At 38.2% G+C, this 22,468-nt stretch overlaps 1 protein-coding gene across 2 annotated transcripts in view; it reads right to left on the bottom strand.

The window, feature by feature from the left end:
- prkcaa (protein kinase C, alpha, a) overlaps positions 1-22,468 on the bottom strand; it is a 177,474-nt gene that overhangs the window by 47,326 nt on the left and 107,680 nt on the right. For both annotated transcript variants that reach the window (XM_028463973.1, XM_028463883.1), the window contains exons 6-8: positions 17,932-18,088; positions 16,318-16,452; positions 15,649-15,742 (exon numbers count right to left, since the gene is read on the bottom strand). In XM_028463973.1, the coding sequence (XP_028319774.1) occupies positions 15,649-15,742; positions 16,318-16,452; positions 17,932-18,088 (386 nt within the window). The remainder of the gene's footprint in view (positions 1-15,648; positions 15,743-16,317; positions 16,453-17,931; positions 18,089-22,468) is intronic.

The raw sequence follows: 22,468 nt of genomic DNA on the forward strand, positions 1-22,468 counted from the left end.
AAAAAAAAAAAAAAAGTACAGCAGCCCATTTATTTTAGGTATGAGGATTGAAAAGAGGCAGCAGAAGTGCAGCTCATTAGTTACAAAAAACAAACAAAACATGCAGAAATATAAGATGTGTATATTGACTTTATACTAGGGCACTTGGCTGATAAATGGTTCTTAACTGGTTGATAAGTGATAGAAATATACTGATCAATTCCAGCAACTTCATTTTGTTTTCTTTTTTTGAAATATTATGTTAAGGTTTTATTTATTCGGACAACTTTTTTCAGGAAATTTACCAACTCTCAGAAAGACAGGGTTCCTACAGCTTCAGTTAAATTAAATAAATACTTTTTTATTGCCATTTGAAATTCAATTTAACACCGACTTCACAGTAAACACAATTGTGGGGGGAAAAAATGCCACATCAATTACGTAAGGTTAGGGTACATTTTTTCCAGTGTCTAGTGCGGGCGTGCAACTCACGGCCCCCAAAGTAAACACACAAAAATACAAAACATGACAGTAAAATAAACACAAAAAAACAGACTAAAATAGTCAAAATCACTCTAAGAACACACAAAATGACTACAAAAAAAGCCAGAAATCTATAAAACAACAACACAAATACAAAATAATAAAAACTGTTAACAATTTTTGTTAAATTTCCATTTCCCCATGTTGTTGAAAGTCCCGCTGCAACCACGTCACTGTTTTGTAGTTGGTTCCGCTGTTGTGATAGCACAATGTTACGGTAAAAATTATACATTTATTTTGAAATGTGAGACTAATTACAATCATAAAATCATAGTTATTTGTTAAAATTTAAGACTTTTGAAACATCGGTTTAAGAAATTTTAATGACAATTTTTTAGATTTATTAATTTAATGCCTTTTAAGACTTTTTAAGGATCTGCAGGAACCCTGGAAATAACTCATGAAGACACATCAAAGCGATCGGTAGATGCCTCTGAGGAAGACTGACAGCTTTAGTCAGTCGAAACATGTAAGGAGATCAAAGTACATTTCAACGTAAATTTTCCTGAAAAAAGGTGTCTGAATAAATGAAACCTGAACATATTATAGTGATCTATTTTATAACTGAGGATTCAGTTTGGACATTTTTGTGCCAGTTTCACTCAAATGTCTCATTTTTGTTGTTCTATGAAAGAGTGAATGTCTCTGTCTCACTCATTCATGTCTTCACGTTGTTGTCAAGTTAGTATTTAAGTATTTGTAGTTAGAGCCAAAATTCACATCTCAATATTTTTTCTCCAAATAGTGATATACGATATAAATCAATATAAAGACAATTCTGGGTTAAATTGTTGTGATGCAAATTGTCACCTAGGCACATTTATTAACAAACAGCTGCACAATATGTTCAAATTTTGACTTTTTTTTTTCCCTCTAAGGGACAGCATGTGTGAGTGAGTTCTGTAGTGTGGCTTTTTCAGTGGGAGGTCTGAGTTTGAATGCATTTAGCAATCCATCTAACTGTAGGACAGAAAACTTGATATATCTTTAATCTCGATATATTGCCCTTATTGCCTTTTTGTAACACGATCCGAGGCAGTGAACGTGTGTATTCTGCTATGCCATTCAAATTTGTGTTTCAAAGGTATATACTGTAGGTAATTAATCTAACCTTTACTAATAACTAGGGATGTACACGACAGTAATACTAGCCAACTGATCGTATCGGTCAATATTAGGATAGAAATTAAACATCAATACATTTTGGTGAATTCAGTTCTTCAGTTATTATTGGTTACACGATTTCCCATCATGCATCATGCATAACCAGTATTAAGAATGGCTTGTTGTAAAAGTGGCTTCCGACCCCTGTTCATGTAATAAATGTATGTTTAATCGTTCATTTCCTGTGTGTTAAAAAAACAAACAAACATGTCGCCCTGTGAAGCATCAATCCTTATCCACATTAACTATAGCAGTGGTTCCCAACCTCTTTCAGGTCATGAACCCATTTTTATATCACTAATTTATGGTGAGACCACAGAGACATTTTCCCTCCAGAATTTGTTTTGATCATGTTTGTTATGCTGTGTACAGAGTAACCACGATTAGTGCACATGGTTAGTTAGATTTGAGAAAGTGTGAAATTATAGAACACTTTTGTTCGAGATTGGGTGTGGCAAAGAATAACACTACTACTACTACTACTACTACTACTACTACTACTACTACTACCACTACCACTACCACCATTACTACTACCACTACCACCATTACTACTACTACTACTACTACTACCACCATTACTACTACCACTACCACTATCACCATTACTACTACCACTACCACCATTACTACTACTACTACTACTACTACCATCATTACTACTACCACTACCACTACCACCATTACTACTACTACTACTACTACTACTACCATCATTACTACTACCACTACCACTACCACTACCACCATTACTACTACCACTACCACCATTACTACTACTACTACTACTACTACTACTACTACTACTACTACTACTACTACCACTACCACTACCACTACCACCATTACTACTACCACTACCACCATTACTACTACTACTACTACTACTACTACTACTACTACTACCACCATTACTACTACCACTACCACTACCACTACCACCATTACTACTACCACTACCACCATTACTACTACTACTACTACTACTACTACTACCACCATTACTACTACCACTACCACTACCACTACCACCATTACTACTACTACTACCATCATTACTACTACCACTACCACTACCACTACCACCATTACTACTACTACTACTACTACTACTACTACCATCATTACTACTACCACTACCACCATTACTACTACTACTACTACTACTACTACCACTACCACCATTACTATTACTACTACTACTACCACTACTACTACCACTACCACTACTACCACTACCACCATTACTACTACCAATACCACTACCACTACTACTACTACAACTACTACTACTAATAATAATAATAATACATTTGATGTATAATGCACTTTAAATTTCAAACATCTCAAAGTGCAACAATGGGTGCATACTGCATAGGAATAAAAGCAGATAAATACAAGAAGCAGAAAAATACAACTACTACTAATAGCCTACTTCTATTATTGCATCATAGTTCTACAGTGACTTTGAGCGTCTCTCATTTCAAGAACTGTTCACCATCCACAAAACTTAACTGAAAACGCATGATTAGAGAATAGATTCATGATGGAAATCACAGATTTAATCATGACAAAATAATTACAGGGAAAAAAAGCCTGCATATGTTGACTGATATTGAAATAGTCCTTAAAAATCTAAATTATGTCAAAATAAATAAAATAGCAGCAAAATAAAAACAGTCACTCTAGCAGACCTCTAACACTGGAAAGTACATTACAGAGAACATAACAGTGAATCCATGGATGTCACAGACAAACAAATAAGAATTGTCAACATACAGCAGACACAGGACCCCAAAAATTGGATTTGAAGAAGTTGGAAGAATATAAAGCCCAACATGATACCCAAAATGACTCAAAGAACACAAAATGACGACAAAGACAGACACAACAACCACTTAAACAAACAAAAATAACGACGGAAACATAAAAAACACCCACACATTACAAAATAGTTCCAAAGACAAACAAACTGTCCACAAAAATACACAAAATGACAAGTCAATAAAAACAGCAACAAAAATACAGAAAGTGACTCCAAAAATGCACAAATCAACAACATAAAAGCAGGATATACACAAAATTACAACAAGAACTCAAAACATAACAAAAACACACAATGACTCCAAAAACATGCTGACATAAATGTTGATAATGTGACCCTCAGATCAGATCAAATCACATTTTTGTGGCCTTTACTGTGAAAGAGTTGCTCATCCATGACATACAGGATCATGTGAGGCTCAACACCAACATCTAGTGGTCACAACTGATTCTTTATCTGAAGAAACCAAACTAAAACAAATTCAGATGGGATTCATGAAATTAGTCGAAGAAGAGGAATAAGTTGTGATTCACAGTGCTATGGAACGCTGAAAATGCACCGATGGCATGTGCAGCGGGATAGAAATGAAGCAACACAATCTGTTAAAGTTTCCTATAGATGTACGAGCACACACACAGACACAGACAGACAGATGGGAACTGAGTAATAGATCGTCATGACAACCCTCCACCCAGTTAAAGCCATACAAGCAAAGTATTGCTTTGTTACTTTTTCAAAAGTGAGAACACATCACACAATATTTACTTTAATAGAATAAATATTGTCATTATTCTACAGATACATTCTTTATCAGGGTTGAGGTCAATTATAATTGTAATTGATAATGAATTACAATTATGGTGTAATTATGATTGTAATTTAAAAAATCTGTTGTGGTCGTAATCGTAAATTGTAATTGAGTTTAGATAATTCACTTTGTAATTGCCATGAAAATTCGATAAAAATTGTCAATGAGAATTTTACGCCAAACTGGGGAACCATGTTATAGTTCTATGTACAGTTCTACACATATGTTGTTTAAAATGATTAAAATATGTTTCATATCAAGCTTTCCCACATTTCACCATTTAAGGGGTATATTGACACAAAAAAAGGCTCAGATGCCAACACAAAATATATTAAAACCTATATTTTCATTGATTAGGAAGCCTAATAAGGTAAGCAATAGATAGGGAAGTAATTTGATTATATATATATGTATATGTTTTTAGTGTATTTTACAGCTGATGTAGGACCAGTTATCATAAGAGATGCTAACAGAAAGCTAATACAAGAAGAAGCTTAACTTTTATTAGGTTACTTATTTCAGGCTCAGTAATTGTGATTCATTGTAATTTAACTTTAGTAATTGAGAACCTAATTGTAGTTGAACTTTGACTTTCTGAAGATAATGCATAATTGTAATTTAATTGTCATTGGGAAAAAATGCTGGTCACTGTAATTGTAATTTCATTCTAATTGAAAACGTAATTGTAACAGAAAAATGTAATTGACCCCAACCCTGTCGTTTATAGCGTTTAATGGTTTGTAGAAGACTGAAACCACACACGAATGATCAGGCATGAAAATGGGAGGATATGAGGAGAGAAGGAGAGAAGGAGAGATGATGAGATGTGTAGAAATCAGAGAAGGCTACCTTTAGATTAAAGCTAATTTGGCAGTCCTGAGAGCAGAGGCCAGACGTGGAGACAGGAAGAGAGAGAAGAAAACAAAACAAAACAACTCCTGCATTATAAACTGACAGTGTGACACTGGATGCAGAAGCATTTGCACAATATAAGTCTCACCAAGCACACGGGGAGAGAGGGGTGGGATGCTAAGAGAAGAGAGAGAGAGAGAGAGACCCCAGAGGGGCTTTACAAAGACCAAAAAACAGCAGGCAGAAGAAGGAAGAGGAAATCTGAGCAGTTTGTGTTCAGAAAACTAAAGGATTAATGAACAGAAGTGCCTCATGAGTTAGTGGTTTATGGTTCTTAACACATTTTATCCCTGGGGTCAATCTGACCCAAGGGTAAAATGTCTCCAGAAAATAATTTTCAGAAAATTCAATTCAATTCAATTCAATTCAAAAAAAACCTTTCTGTTACTATATACTGCATTATAAAACTTAAAAATGAAGTTAATTCAAAGCATTTTAACTCAGTCCAACCCAAAATTACAATTAAAAGATTATCATCATTTTAAAGCATGAGAAAAACTTTTATTACATAATCATGACAAGCCTTTAAATTACGCATAAAATAATGGTTACAAATCCGTCTTACAAGTTGTAAGACACCTTTATTCATCATATTTACAGTAAAATATGTAACACACAAAGCGGTCCCAAATTGTTCATTTCAGTTGAGCATTAGGAAAATCAATGGAGAAACCCAAAATAACTCAATAGCTAGAAAATAAATGACCTTTATTATCTGTCTTCTGTCCAGTCAGTGGGTTATTATTTAGTTTACCTTAAGTGTGGGGTACACCCCGCCCCTTCCTCTGATAAAAATATTTTTTTTACTTATTGCTATCTCCTTTTTGCAACATATTTGGGGTTATTCACTATAAAGTTTCAGATACATTCTCCTCTACATCGCTTTCACTGTGAAAGAGCTGTTCCAAAATCTCATTGACAAACAAACCTTTTCCTAGAGGACGTTTTCGAGAGAGAGAGAGAGAGAGAGAGAGAGAGAGAGAGAGAGAGAGAGAGAGAGAGAGAGAGAGAGATTTTGATTTTTCAAGTCACATTTATTTACAAATCGGTGCTAACACAGTACAAGAACACTCAAATAACAGTACCAAAAATTAATTCCCCCTTAACCACTGAACACAGCACACATTTCAGTGACCACAGATCTTCAAACTCCTGCAGGTTGTCACATGACTTAAAATAAAGAAAATCAGTCTTTAACCTCACTCTGATCATTCTCTTAAAGATAATGACCACATCATCATCTCTACAACCATTGACCTTGTTCCTCCGACTGAGATACACGGCCATTTTGCCCTGTCCCTGCAGGAAGTTCAGTAATCGGCACTCAACTTTCCTTTTTTTTACCTGTCTGATCCCTAGAATAAACAAATGAGTGTTAAAAGTGAGGCCAAACAACAAGAAAAACTGGGACATCAAACAAAAAAAGGCAGCAAGCCGAGAACACTCAACAAAACAATGAAAAACAGTTTCCCTGTGGGAGCAGAAAGGGCACAGATCAGACACCGTGGGGTCAAGAATTGACACAAAAGAGTTGACTGCAACTGCGCCATGAAGAATGCGCCACTGTAGGTCCCCTCCCCTCTTAGTCAGTGGAGGTTTGTACAGTGTACTCCACTCAGGTTTTCGTGAGTCACACAGGGCCAAGTGTGACCTCCATGGAGTATCCGGTCTACCACTTAGTTTCACCTGATTTAAAACTTTAACAGAAAGGTAGTAAAACTCCCGACCCCCAGTTTCCTCAAACGAAATGGCCGCAGAGGCCCTCAGTCTTAAAAACTCTCCATGATGTGTCATTCTTGGCATCAACGCACACTCCGGGAAGGTATCTGTGGGGTCTGGCACACATCGCCTCTTACCGTGACCTGCAAGGAGCCGTAGCTCAGACTCCACAAGTTGGCCCTTGAGTCGACGGAGAAAATGGCTGACGATCCTGACCGACCTGACGCCGATCTGCGATGCCAATCCGTCGGCATCTTTGAGGAGAGGGCCGGCAAATACCACAACGTCCGCAAGGGTTAGCACCTTCGAGCTGCAAAGTTTGTTCAGGATTGCGGACGATCCTGCCTCGCATCCAAGACGGGACCCAAACACAACCGGCTCCCTCAGTAGCCACGACAAAGAAGTACAGGGCTCAGAACGGCGAAGGTAAAAAAGTTTCCAAACTTTAAAAACTCCCTGGTAAAAGGACGGAAGCTTATCCATTGTCCGACCTTTAAAATCCATCAGGAACAGTGACTCACTCAGACCCAGCCCTCCACACTGCTTCAATATGGCACACGCCAAAGGTCGCCACACCAGGCCGGCAGGAGCGGTCAGGAACCGCTGGATGAAGCGGAGGCGAAAGGCAGCTCCCCGGCTGGCTAGGTGTATCAGACCGTGCCCCCCTTCCTCCTTTGGCAGGAAAAGCACGCTTTGCTGAACCCAGTGTAATCGATCCCAGAAGAAATCCACCAGCATGGCCTGCAGTCTCGCTAACAAGTCACCTGGAGGTTCCACAGTCACCAGCCGATGCCACAACATGGAAGCGAGCAGACTGTTGATCACCAGGACTCTGCCCCTGTATGACATCCGTGGGAGGATCCACTTCCATTTCTTCAAACGACCTTCAACAGCTTCTAAAACACCAGTCCAATTCTGGGCAATGAAGGTCTCATCCCCGAGATAAACTCCGAGGTATTTCAGCCCACCTGACCTCCACGTCAGGCCTGCAGGTAGACACAGTGTCCCTGTCGAAGCGTTCCCAACTGCGACCGCTTCACTTTTAAGCCAGTTCACTTTGGCAGAGGAAATCTTCTTAAAAGCACACACAGTCTTATTAAGTACATCAATGTCTCTTTGAGTCGTCACCAGGATAATAAGGTCATCAGCATATACAGACATTTTAAAATTGGTCATGCACCCTGGCAATGACACCCCGGAAAGCTGCGCCCTGAGTCTATGTAAAAAAGGCTCCAACGACAGAGAGTACAACATCCCTGACATTGAGCAGCCCTGTCGAATCCCACGTTCAACTTTAAACGGGGCCCCCAGACCACCATTTATTTTCAGCACACTCTCAATGTCACCATACAACACCCGGATCATGGCTATAAAACCAGAGCCGAACCCCATAGCCTCCAGCGTGCGCCAGAGGTACAGATGCTCAACCCGGTCAAAAGCCTTTTCCTGGTCGAGAGAGATCAGACCAAGGTCGAAGCCCAACGCTCTAGAGAGGTCCAAAATGTCTCGAATTAGCGTCACATTATCTGAAATGAGCCTACCGGGCACACAGTAGGTCTGGTCTACGTGGATCACGGATTCCATCACCTTCCTCAGCCGAGTGGCCAGCACCTTGGACAGCAGTTTGTAGTCACTGCAGAGCAGGGACACAGGCCTCCAATTTTTGATGTCCTGCAGGTCCCCTTTTTTGGGGAGTAGAGTCAGGACCGCTCTCCTACAACTCAGGGCCAGCCGCCCTGTCCTGAGACTGTCTCTGAGGACCCTCAGCAGGTCTCTGCCCATCTCAGGCCAGAAAGCCTTATAAAAGTCCACAGGCAGCCCGTCGATACCCGGAGCTTTCCCACTCTGCATACTTTTCAGTGCTGCCTGTAGTTCACCAGCAGTTAATGGGGCATCTAGCTCCGCTCTCAGGTCAGCAGGAACCTGAGGGAGGCCCTCAAAGAAGGCCTGTGCTTCCTCCGCCCCTTCCTGGATCTCACTCCTGTATAAGGACCTGTAAAAGGAGGCAGCATGTTCCCTGATCCCTGCCGACTCCGTCAGTAGCTGCCCGGTGCTGGAGCGCAGAGAGTGCATCAGCCTCCTCTGGCCGTTTTTCCGCTCCAACCCAAAGAAGAAATGTGATGGAGCATCCATGAGAGCCACATATTGGAACCGAGAGCGGACCATGGCTCCCTGTGCAGAGACCCCCAGAAGGTCAGATAGAGTAGATCGTTTGTTTTTGAGAGCTTCAATATGCTCTCGATTTCCCGTGAAGTGTGCCTGACTTTGCATCTCCTCCACCTCTCTCTCCAGAGCCCTAAGTGACCCATTCATGCTTCTAGTGACATTGAGAGTATACTGAAGACACAACTGTCTGATCTGCACCTTCCCAACATCCCACCATTGTTGCAGAGAATTGTAATCAGACTCTCTACTACTATGGGACTGCCAGAAAATTTTAAAAGCCCTTTTAAAAACTCGATCTTTGAGCAGGTTTGTGTTAAAATGCCAATAAGCACTCTTACATCGAACATTTTTCTTAAAAACCGAAGCTTTAACCAAGGAATGATCAGAAAAACCAACCGGGCTAATCTGGCAACCCCTAAAAACATTAACGTGGTGCTGAAAACAATAAAAACGATCCAGCCTGGCCAAGGACAGATAGTTCGCCCTGCAGTGAGTCCAGCTATACTGCCTCACCCTTGGATGAATGTGCCTCCACACATCACAGAGGTCAAAGGCCTCAATCACTTTTAAAAAACAGCTCTTGGAGGCTGTGTGTGGCTCTGGGTGGTTCCTGTCTAATCCAGGGTTAGTGGTACAGTTAAAATCCCCCCCCAGAAAAAGAAGGACATCATCACTGCAGTTAGACAGGACGTCACTTAAAACACTAAAAAACTCCACCCTCTGTCTGCCCACTGTGGGAGCATACACATTAATAAACACCATTGGCACATCTTCAAAAACAGCACTAACTTTTAAAAGACGCCCCGGGATCACTTCCTCAGAGGAACTGGAGACAGGTAAAAAACCCCTGGAGAAGAGCACACCCACCCCACTACTAGTGCTGCTTCCGTGACTAAGGTGAACCTGCCCTCCCCATTCCTTCTTCCAATCTGCTTCTAATTCTGGTGTGCTGTGTGTCTCCTGGATAAATAAGACGTCTAGCTTTTTAGCCTGACTGAGGCTGAACAGTGAGGCCCTCTTCACCGCCTCTCTGGCCCCGTTTAAGTTCAGAGAACCAAGTTCGAACTCACACATTGTGTCAGCTGGGAATAAACTAACGAAGGATAAAAACACAAAAGAAAAAAAACCACACACCCTAAAACTGATCATCTTGGGAGGCCCGTTTTCTAATCTTGGTCAGAAACTTTTTTAACCGAAAAATCTCCTGCTCCGAAAACACGTCCTGCCCCAGGTTTCCTGGGTTCCTCATAAAGTGTCCCACAGAGTCATGGAACACCTGGAGGTCCGAGAAATAAGCCTCAAGCCGAACCAGCCTCATTCCCTTTGTATCCTTGAGGAAGGATTTTATCCTCTGAAAGGAGTACTGGCTCTGTTGGTCACCCCCTAACCCAGCGCATAGGGAGGGGGCCCCTGCATCTATGACCTGTGAATCTGCGTGTGCATCCTGAGAGGGTGTGAGCAAGTCCTGTGAGTCACTGTGCTCCTCCAAAACTGTGTGCGTGGCCTGCGAGTCTGTAAGTACCGAATCTCCAAGTGCGTGCTGTGAAACCATGTGTGTATCTAGTGCATCTGCGTGTGTATCCTCCATAAGTGTGGGCGTATCCAGTGAATCTGTGTGTGCGCAGCTTAAAGCCGTGTGTGCGCCTCGTGAACCTGTGTGTGTGTCCTGGAGCACTGTGTGTGCACCCTGTGAATCTGTGTGTGCACCCTGTAAATCTGTTCGTGCGTCCTGTATCACTGTATGTGCTCCCTGTGAATCTGTGTGCGCGTCCTGTATCACTGCGCGTGCACCCTGTGAATCTGTGTGTGCGTCCTGTATCACTGTGTGTGCACCCTGTATCACTGTATGTGCACCCAGTGAATCTGTGTGTGCGTCCTGTATCTCTGTGTGTGCACCCTGTGAATCTGTGTGTGCGTCCTGTATCACTGTGTGTGCACCCTGTGAGCATGTGTGCATGTCCAGTGAACCGGTGTGCATATCAGGTGAAGTGACATCAGTGTGTGAGATGCCATGTGTGTCAACCTTAGAAACTTTAGTGAACTTTTTAACAATCTTCTCTGTAATTTTACGTTTCGATGAAGATTTCAGAAAATCCTCATCCATCACCACATCTCCCTCCTCCTCCTCCAGTAAACCCCCATTCAGACCAGTGAGCCCTAGCTCTGGCTGAGTGTGAACGTTAACCCCAGCCAGCTCACTGCCATCCTCCTTCTGACTGTCACTAGCAGGGGACCCCTCCCCATGTGAGCCGACGGCTCCCACCTCACTACAGTGTGTGCCCCCCGGTGCTCCGTGCTCTCTCTCTGTGCTCTGTGAGACAGAATGAATCAGTGCTCCCTCAGTGACCGTCGATTTGAGCGCTTCACCCCGCATTTCCGAATCTCTGATATCGAGGTCACGTTGACCAACACGCAGCCCCCCCACACTGACAGGAGGCGGAGCCTCTGCATCGGCAGATCGACGCGCGCCACCTCCGTCCGGACACGAGCGGATGAGATGTCCCTCTGCCCCGCATCCAAAACACTTTAAATTGTCAGAACTGACATGAACTGTATAATCAAACTCATCAATGCGGAATCTCATGATTACATTTATCTCCTGCTTCCCGCTGAGGACCATAAACACCTGCCTCCTAAAGGACACTACATGTCTCAGTTTAGGAGACTTGCAGCCCAATGGGATCAGTTTAATTGGAGATACTATCTGACCGTGCCGGGACAGCTCCTTCTCAAGGAGACTGTTCTTCAAAAACGGCGGAACATTGGAGATCAACACCTTTCTCGCAGGGTTCCCCAACGGTAACACCGGAGTCAGAGCACCGCGGATCACCACCCCACTCTCCACCAGCTGATTGGCCTTCTCCGTGCTCTCCACAAAGATCACCACCGCACTGTTCATACGTGAGGCCGATTTAACGCTCCCGAAACCCACCACTTCACCCACCGCCAAACTACATTCCTCCACAGAGACACCCGGCCCCGTACACAGCTTCACGCCGTGCCGCCGGGTCAGTCTCTCCAGCCCGGGGCTGCTCCGCCCCACGGAGCTCACCTGAGCTGTCATGCTCACCTGAGCAGCGACGGCGTTAGCCGCCGCCAAACAATTCACCAAACTGCGCAATCTAACAAAAAACCACCCAACAGAAACCGAGGCAACGCAAAACTATCACACAGAGTGACGAAATAAGCCAGAAAAAGAAGAAAAAAGGTTCAAACTCACTCACAAAACTCCAAAACACCGGGTTTCCGAGCCTCCACTCACACTCACGCTGCCACTCACTCAGAGAGAGAGAGAGAGAGAGAGAGAGAGAGAGAGAGAGTATTATTTTTTAATGGGGACCCCAAGGATAATAGGAGGGTTAATAACTCCCAGATTGCACTGATTAACTGTTGCTGAACTGCAGAAACGATGGCTATGCCACTATTCCTTGTTAATACCTTATTGTCTTTAGATATTTTCCATTTCCACTATATATTTATGTACTTCTTGATTTGTAAAATATATATAAAAAGCGCTAAAAACTACACTTAAGGTCAGGTAATGTTTGCAAAAAAAAAAAAATACAGGAAAAAGAAGACTTAAAAATTCAATAGGCTTTATGATAATAATCAAATGTTGAAAGGTCCGCATCAGGATTATGTATCATATTTCACCTTTTTATTTTTAACGCATCTTATGGTTTTCTTATTATTACAGAACCAAACAAAAAAATCAGGTTGTCATTATCCAAAAATCTGACTCTGGTCTCAAAGAAATAAATGTGGTAAAGATGTATAAAACCCTTTATTAGAATCTCAGCACAGCATCATCTATAGTGCTGTTTTTAACATAAGACTTGACCTTTATTACATTCTGCCCATTCATTCCTTTTATATTCTTTCCACTCCTCACCAGTGTGCGAGGCAGAAAAATGAACATCCTCAGGGGACCAGGCCTCCCATGAAGAGGTTGAATAATAAAACCATTAGGAGTCACTGAGTGCTGCTGAACTGTAAGCAGCAGAGACACAGTGATACTAAGTATGCATGCGTTTATAACAATTACATGTTTATTGCTTTTCTTCTTTGGCATTCAAAAGTGTACGATAGTTCAAAATGTCTGTATTTGTGGAAAGTGGAGGAATAAGATCATTAAGTCCCTTTTCTATTGATCTAAATAACATGTCAAAGTCGAGTCAAGATGCCCCTGATGCGGAGATAATGACGATGAACATTGTCTGGAATAGTCACAGGGATTTCTGCTGTCTACGATTGCCAAAGAATTAAAATGATAGTGGAAATTTAACTTTGACATAACCTTAAATATGAAGCCTAAATAATAATTCCATCAAGTTCATTTTGTCTTCTTTTTTTTAAATAATATGTTAAAGCGTCATTGATACTTTATTTTACTCTCCTGACATCTTCTGTCAGGAGATGAAAGTAAATCTCAAAGTAAATGTTCCTAAAAAAACTTGTCTGAATAAATGAAACCTTAACATCTTAAGCATAAATAATGTATTTTTTTTATAGACAAATCACAATCACTGCTGTTCTGCTTCTCTCATCAGTGCAACAGCTTTTGAATCTTGTAAATAGAAAGATAAAAAAAACATGTGACCAGTAAACACTAATAATGCTGTTTACAGTAAGAATAATATGAAAAATCAAACAAAAAAAATTGTGCATTTACACATTTTTTGTCAAGGGTTTTGATTTTTTTTTTAAATCCAGCACACGAATGTGTAGCCCCTGAAATATAATGTAACCTATAATGTAACCTGATCAGATCTGGGATGATCAAAGCTAACGTATCCATTAAATAATAGGAATGATGAGTGCAGTCAGAAGTAAAGCAGCACTACATAAATAAAAGCATGTGATTTGTGAAAAGATATAACCCTAGGTCTAAAACAGCGGTTCGCAAACTATTCACAGTCCCGTACCCCTTCAGACATTTAACATGAAGCCATGTACCCCTACTCCTGCACACTTAAAAAAAACAAAAAAAAAACATAATGATGTAATGTCATATACGTAGAATGTTGAACAGTGAAATTTGTCTATGAATTTTCCCAATGCTGTTGAGGAATAATACATGACAAAAAAAAAAGAATAATAATCTGTTAGCACACAATAAAACATGTTATTCAGAATCAGTAGGCCAGAATTTATTTAACTGGCCTACTGGCATTTCCTCTGAGAAAAAAAAAAAAAATCTCTCTTTTTCATCACCCTGAAACTGTGAAATACAACTCGCTCCAACTTTAATGAGACGTGTGAGGTTGAGAGGATGAACAGAACTCTGCAGTGTTTGGCTGAATTTCAGCTTTCTCCACGCAGTCTTGTTCTCTGTTTTGTTTTCATGTTTGTCAAAGCTGAAAATCCATAGTGTACGTCAGTGGTTCCCAATCTTTTTTTGTCCTGAGTACCTCCCTTTGCATTTTTGTCAAATCATGTGTACCACCTCTTTATATCATAAGTAACTCTCAATAATTAAATTTCATATGCTTTTTTATTTGTGGAACAGCAGACTCTCCTAAACCCCTAACTGTGTCTCTAACATGGGTTCCCTAGGGACATACAATACAATACAATTTCAAAACAATGAATGTAATTTAAAGTGAAATTCATTTTTTAAAAGATACTATATGCAACTTTAATGTGATTACTTCAATAGTAAGCAAATCACTAATTTCTCCTATTGTCAGAAGTGTGATAAAATGGCCTTTTCAGCATAAAATAATCCTGTTTTTAAAAAAAAAAAAAAAAAATACAAGAAAACATGGTATTTTATTAAGCAATAGTTTAATTGTTAGTTTGTGGTAAATTTGGTAAAAAATAAATAAATAAATGAATAAAATAGCCTAAAGAACTAGGAATATTTCCTGATCATTTTTAAATGAATTGTTAAATCTTTCTGAGTACCCCATGCATTGTGGAATTGGTGTTGACAGCACGTTTTGCTAGCGTAAAGCAATGCAACTCTCGTCATGTTTGTGCTTTTTTGATGAGATTGTTTCTCTGTCACCATGGGGACTCTTCCATAGGCCAATGAGTAATTTGTGGCAATGCATGGAGGCTCCTGACTGCTGCTCTAGTTAAATTCTAGTTTCCAATTTTTATTTTTTATTCACGTATTCCCTATGAAATTTTGCGTACCCTTCTTTGGGAACCTAGGATCAAAAGCAAATACTTTTGGTCATAGGTTTAAAACTCATGTTCGACCCTTTAACGGAAAATAAATTACAGGAAAATGATTTCCATGAGATGTAAAAAAAAAAAAAAACCACAGGATGAACATGTGTCTGGAAGCTACATCTGTCACACAGTGGAACTCTTTAATCTCACAGCTGTGCGGCTGAGGGAAGGAGCCGAGGGACCATTCCAATAATTCTGCTGGACGATTTCATTCTTGAGCTGAATCAGCACGAGCTAAAGCACGTGTCAACTGTAGTGTGACATATTTTGGGGCGATGGGTACTACAGCGTTTATTTAGTCTAACTAAGAAAATGACCGAAGTGCACAGAGTGAATTCATCGCTAGGCTCACCTCAAACTTCAGCCTCAGCTCTTCGTTACCGTCGTCTTCCTCAGATATGGGAACGTTGTAGTACTCGCCCTCCTCCTGACACAATAACTTGTACCTGATCAAAGAGACAGAACGAACGAATGAGGAAAGATAGAGAAAACACAAAAACATGCAGAGAAAGACACATATAGAAAGAAGATTTTCAAAACGACAAAATGCTTTGATCAAACTTAGCTGCTTCAATCAAAACTTGATATTCTCACTAAAATTTAACAATTCCTCAACTTTTGTTTGACCTTTATGTGCAATACCTGAATGTATATATAATATAGTTATAAATATCAGAATCAGAAAAAAAAAACAAAACATTATTACAGATTTTTTTTTTTATTTTAACTTTTTTTTGGTCAACTAGCAGAAACTCAGTGTGTGGTAAAAAAGTGTTTATTGTAATTTTTATTGTAATCTATTCAATCCTGAAGTGAAAAGCTTACATGTTGTTTTGCTTGTTTATCAATAATTAGGTTAAAAAAAGAGAGACAAAAAGCTGACATTTCTGTATCAATACTTCCACTAAAGTCTTGTATTCGAGGAATTTTGCCTCTTAATTGATTTCTTTGTGCAAACACTGACACAAATAATCTTTTTCTCTTTCTTGAATGGTGTTGGAACACGTAAAGTGAGATTTACCAGCCACAGACGGGAGACTTCATCAGCTCTGACACGCCAAAGGAAAGGGCTCCCATGAAGTCATTCCTGGTGGTCCGGTCCCAGTCCCACACCTCCACAGACAGCCTGCGGTCCCGATCTGTCTGCTTCAGCTTACTGTGCGACACAGTGTTATTTTATGGAAAAACTGTGTGTATTTGTAGATTATTTCATTGGATTTTTACCAACAGGGCTCTGACAATTATTTCTATACTCGTATGCTGAATGACAAAGAAATTGGAGCAACAAATGTGCATGTTTGAGAAGAAGCTTATCAAGTTCAGCTCCCCTAACATCTTAATAAATGTTATCTATAAGCACATCTTATACATTAATGGCCTGTACTATGAAGCTGGATAAATATATCCTGGATTCATCTCCGTTAGCGGGCTTCACATAACCAAACATTCTCTGTCAGAGAGCCCCTGTACTACAAAGCTGGATATAAATACATTCACTTAAACGAGTTGATTTCAGACAGGCTACTTATGCGCTCCTATGGCAGGTATGGAGATTGCAGCGTCAGACCAATCACAAACACGAAGAAACTGTGTAGAGCAATCTATGTCACATTTGAGGAATGGTTTTTTTTAAAAATATGAAGAATTGAAATCCATAATTCAGATAAAAAATACACTGTTGGATCAGAAAAAGCAGGAAGAAAAGAACACAGGCAGGAAGGACAGTGTGGTAAAAAGCATTAACATTGTCACGCTTTTACGACACTCAGCCTAAGTTACCAGGATGATTTAGCCCAGTGTCACGGACTGAGTTTTCCTCTGTGCTGAGATTATCTTACAATCTCAGTACGTGACTGCTACGTACTGAGATGAACCCGTGCTGGAATTGCTATGTGCAATGTCATACAGAGATTGTTACTGATTTAAAAAAATGCTTAAAACATCACATCAGTTGACCATCAATAAAAAATCAACCGATGATAAAAAAAAAAAAATATGATTGTCATGATCAGATTACTAATTTATATGAATACAACAGTTTATTATTGTAAAATTACATTAGGTTAACTGTTATTTATTGCAATATATATTAGAATCATGTTTTTTTGGAAAAGAAATTATTCCTCTTCGTATTGAGTTTTATTATAATCATCTTTTTTTAGAGAATAAACTATTCCTATTCGTATTGAGATTGCTGCATGAGACACTGTTACTTTACTCAAGTTGTTGACTGAAGATTGTCACTGACTCAGCACGGCGGAAGTAGCAAAAATCACGGCGGAACTAGCAAAAATGCATTTTCTGGTAGCGCGCATGCTCATAATCGATCTCAGTACGAGGTAAACTCAGTCCGTGACACATGTATTGAGTTAGCCAGCGTTGTAGTACTGCACACAACGAATACATCCTGGAAGTTTACGCAATAAGAGGAAATCCAACTTCATAGTACAGGCCCTGTGTGTTTAAATATTAAAAAAATAAATACAATTCAACCTTTAACTACAGTATATAATTCCAGTCACAGTCAAAGTTTACCATGGTTTTCACACGTTAAAACTCGCCTTAGCATTATCGATGTGCATGGTTGTTTTCCTGAACTGTTGGGTGGCACGTGAAGGAGGAACAATATACTCACAAAGTGAAAGTCTCATTCCACTTTGGGTTGAGGTTGGAGCGGATGGTTTTGGTCTTCTGCTTGGTCTCATTTTTGGGGTCTGGTATGAGCTTGAGCTTGACGTATGGATCGGAGAGGCCGTTTGGATCCATCGGGATGAGGTTTATTCCCTCGCCCACTGAGCAGGAGAAAGAGGGAGAGAGAGAGAGAATAAGTCAAGCCACTTATTAGAGAGTACTGATATATCCTACTCAAGTAGAAGTTCTGTTGAAATTGTACTCAAGTACAAGTAAGTCATACATAAATAACTCAAGTACAAGTGAAAAGTAGCTAAATTAAATAGTACTCTAAGTAAAAGTTATTAGATATTTCCACCCCCCCAATGTTTATTTTAGGTAATAAATCACAGTTCCCTTGCATACAGTAAACATCTCATAGATAAACTTAAAAAGGAAGACACAAAATCTTGCACCATAGGAACTTAACATATTTTCCACAAAGGCATCTGTATAAAATGAAAAAAGTTTGTGAAAATGTACACTTATTTTTAAAATTAAATAACACCAATGAATTTATTTTAAAATAAAAAAAAAAACAATTCTCAGGCTCTAAGTATAGCTACATTATTAAAATAACCCCCATTCAATGCTGTTTCGGCACGGTACATTACGTTTAATCTGATTGGTCGGATATGTTGTGATGCATTTGATTGTTGTCTGGTCTTTTCTTTTTTTGTAGTTTCACAATGTCCGTTGATCATTTTAAAACCAAAAAACAATATTTACACAGGAAAGGTTTGGTGTAAAAAAAATGTAATAAATTACTTTACTTCTTTTAAAACGTACTTAAGTACAGGTACAATTACTGATTTAGAAATATACCAAAAAAAAAGCAAGTCGTACCTATGAAAGCAACTCTATTACAACAACATGAGTACTTTTAATTCGTTCTGCTTATTAAGTAGCATTTTCATTTGTGTAAATATTATAATTAATATTTTGACTTTTAAAGAGAACACACATGGTACTAGGGGCTTTGGAAATGTCATAATACCTAAGATTGGAAGCACCAGGAAGAGTTTTTGTCTGTCTGTATGTTGAGAAAAATGATGGAACAGCTTGGATTCACATCAAAAGCAACACAAAACCATTCTGAGATATAACTTTACAAACGTCTGGTCTGGTCCCAGTACAGTGAGGATGGGGCTTATCACTGCTGATAGGCTTATTATTACATCTATGGCTCGTCTTGTCTTTATATGTGAATTTATTACCATGTTTGGTAAGTTACTGATTAGTAGTTAGTCAGTTGTTCCTATTATGTTTAGTATTTGTTTGTGTATTTCTAGAAGTCCAAACAGATGGAAGCAATATGGTGAAAATTGTATAATTAAGAAATGGGGGGTGGGATTCAGTAAGTCAGAGGTGTCAAACTCATTTTCACTCAGGGGCCAAACACAGAGTTGTTTGATATCTAATGGGCCACAGATTTTAGGCGGCAAAAAACAAAAAAAAAGTCATCATTGTGCCCTAGTTTGCACTGTAAATGATACAGTTGCACCATCCAAGCAATAAATGACAGATAAACCTGCCAGTGTCCTCCCACATGGACCCGTCAGTCACATAACTATAATGGTGGCTCGTTTGCTGGCTCACCTTCAACCTATAAAGCGAGGCGCTAAGCTGCTACGCTAAGAATGCGACTCAGAATAATCGCTACGTCCACGGCGTTATCTCTCAGAGATTCACGGGCCCGGACTGGATTAGGAGGACAAAATGGACTAAATCAATAAGGGATTGTCACTGCCGAGCGAGTGTTAACAAAACATCAATGATACACTTCAGACTCATGAAAGCGTCATTTACAGCATGGCTTTACAACATGAAGTCATAAAGTTTTTACAGAGGTCAAACAAATAATTTATCAAACATTACAAGCAGAGAAAACTGCATAGTTTGCATTTTCTTAAGCCAAGAGACGAAAAATTCACTTTATTATTTGTTGTGGTTGGAACCAGGGTTGTGGTCAATTATAATTTAATGCTAAACTGGGGAACCATGTTACAGTTCTATGTACAGTTCTACACGTACATGTTTCATATCAAGCTTTCCCACATTTTACCATTTAAAACATATATTAAATCAAGGCGTATGCTGACACAAAAAAGGCTCAGATGCCACCACCAAAAATATTAAAACCTTTATTTTCATTTATTAGGATAATCAACACAAAAGTTAATTACAATTATGACATAATTATAATTGTAATCGTAACTGAACAAAAGTGTTGCTGTTGTAATCCTATTTGAAATATAATTCAATTCTAATAATTTATGTTGTAATTGTCACACAATGTAAATAAACACAATACTTGGGAACCATGTTATAGTTCATGGCTTACATAGGCCTACGTAGTTAAAAAAAACATTAAAATATTTGTTTCATATCAAGTGTCAATATCATTTTATCATTTATTTTTTTCATGGACAATGAAGCCTAAGGTAACCATTAGATAGGAAATAAATTGTGTATTTTACAGCTGATTTAAGACATGGGTCAAACTGACCCGTAATCATAAGAGATGCTAACAGAAAGCTAACACAAGAGGAAGATTAACTTTTATTAGCTTATTTATTTCAGGCTCAGTAATTGTGATTAATTGTAATTGAACTTTAGTAATTGAGAACATGATTGTAATTGAAAAAAAATGCCGGTCGCTGTAATTATAATGAAATTGTAATTGAACATGGGTAAATTAAAATCTAACTGAAACTGAAACATGTAATTGAGCCCAACCCTGGTTGTAGGTTTAAGGCTTGTTAAGAGCACACGCACAAGAGACACTTGATAGCAGAATCAGAAGATCTACAGTCAAATGGTTTTTCCTGGAATTTGTTGTTTTTTTTTGCATTATTAGATGAAGAAAGAAAACCTTGTTGCTGCTCATTTATCAAACATAGTGAAATTCCCACACCACACATGGTTTATTTGAAATAATTTGTGTCCTCTGGATGAAGCAGCAGATGGTTGTGTACTATAGCCTAGAAAAAAGCAGCTGTCTCTTCATATAGCTGCTTGTATGTCACAGGGATTATTTTTAGAGGCAGCTCAGAATAGGTTGATGGGATTTACACACAAGTGATTTGGCAGCGACAGGACACCTATAGAGCACATTGCACTAGCATTTGAAATAAACATAAGGGCTTAATGGTGCCAAGAATATGTTCCCTCAGAGTGTGTCATAATAATAATTGTGGCTAAATATATTTCTCATATAGGCAGCATTTACAATATCATTTTTTACATGTAGAATATTATCAATAATTAATTGAAGCTTGAATGTTTAAAGGTTTCCCACAGGTATTATAGTTTTTATTTTACATCCTATGAAAACTCACGTGAGTTTGATTAAGAAAAAAGTTTCTAGTTTGTTTTTGCAGCATTTTCTTTTTTTTCTAATTTGAATACATTTAGGAAAATCTAACCACGACATGTACTTTTAGTATTGGCTGGTAGTCTTTAAATAAGATGAATAGGACACTAAAAATGTAAATAAATGTTTTATTTTAAACAATAAAAAGGGAAGAAATAACAGCAAAAATGTTTTTATCTTTTTAATTGAATTTTCTGTTTTTGCAGCATTCTCTTCTTTTCTAATTTGAATAACATTTAAAAAAATCTAACCAATGCATGTATTTTTTTTTTATTAATTGCTGGTAGTCTTTAAATAAGATGAATAGGACACTAAACATTTCAATCATTTTTTTTTAAATTTTAAACAATAATAAAAGAAGGAAAAAATAGCAACATTTTTATTCATTCTTTAATTGAATTTTCTGTTTTTGCCACATTCACTTTTTTATTTTTTAATTTGAATAAGATTTAAAAAATGTAATCACTGCATGTATTTTTAGTATTCACTAATAGTCTTTAAATATGATGAACAGGACACTAAACACATACAACACAATACATACATTTTAAACAATAATAAAAAAAGGAAAGAACAGCAACATTTTTATTTATTCTTTAACTGAATTTTCTGTTTTTGCCTCATTCTCTTTTTTTCTAATTTGAATAAGATTTTATAAATCTAACCAATGCATGTATTTTTAGTATTGGCAGGTAGTCTTTAAATAAGATGAATTGGACACTAAAAATGTAGATACATGAATTATTTTAAACAATAATAAAAAAAGGAAAGAACAGCAAATTCTTTATTTTTGCAGCATTCTCTTCTTCCTCTCATTTGAATAGGACTTTAAAAAATCAAACCTATGCATGCATACTTAATAATAGCTGGAAGTCTTTAAATAAGATATATAAGATACTAAAATATTATTATCAATAATAATAATAATAATAATAATAATAATAATAATAATAATAATAATGATAATGATAATAATAATAATAATAATAATAATAATAATAATAATAATAATAATAATAATAATAATAATAATAATAATACAAAATAACAGAAACTATGCATACAAACTTAACTCCTGCCCCTTTGTTCTCTGATACATTGTTTATGTTTGAAGATATTCTAACAT

The sequence above is a fragment of the Gouania willdenowi genome, chromosome 1 (assembly GCF_900634775.1).
Source record: "Gouania willdenowi chromosome 1, fGouWil2.1, whole genome shotgun sequence".
NCBI classification, from domain to species: Eukaryota; Metazoa; Chordata; class Actinopteri; order Blenniiformes; family Gobiesocidae; genus Gouania; species Gouania willdenowi.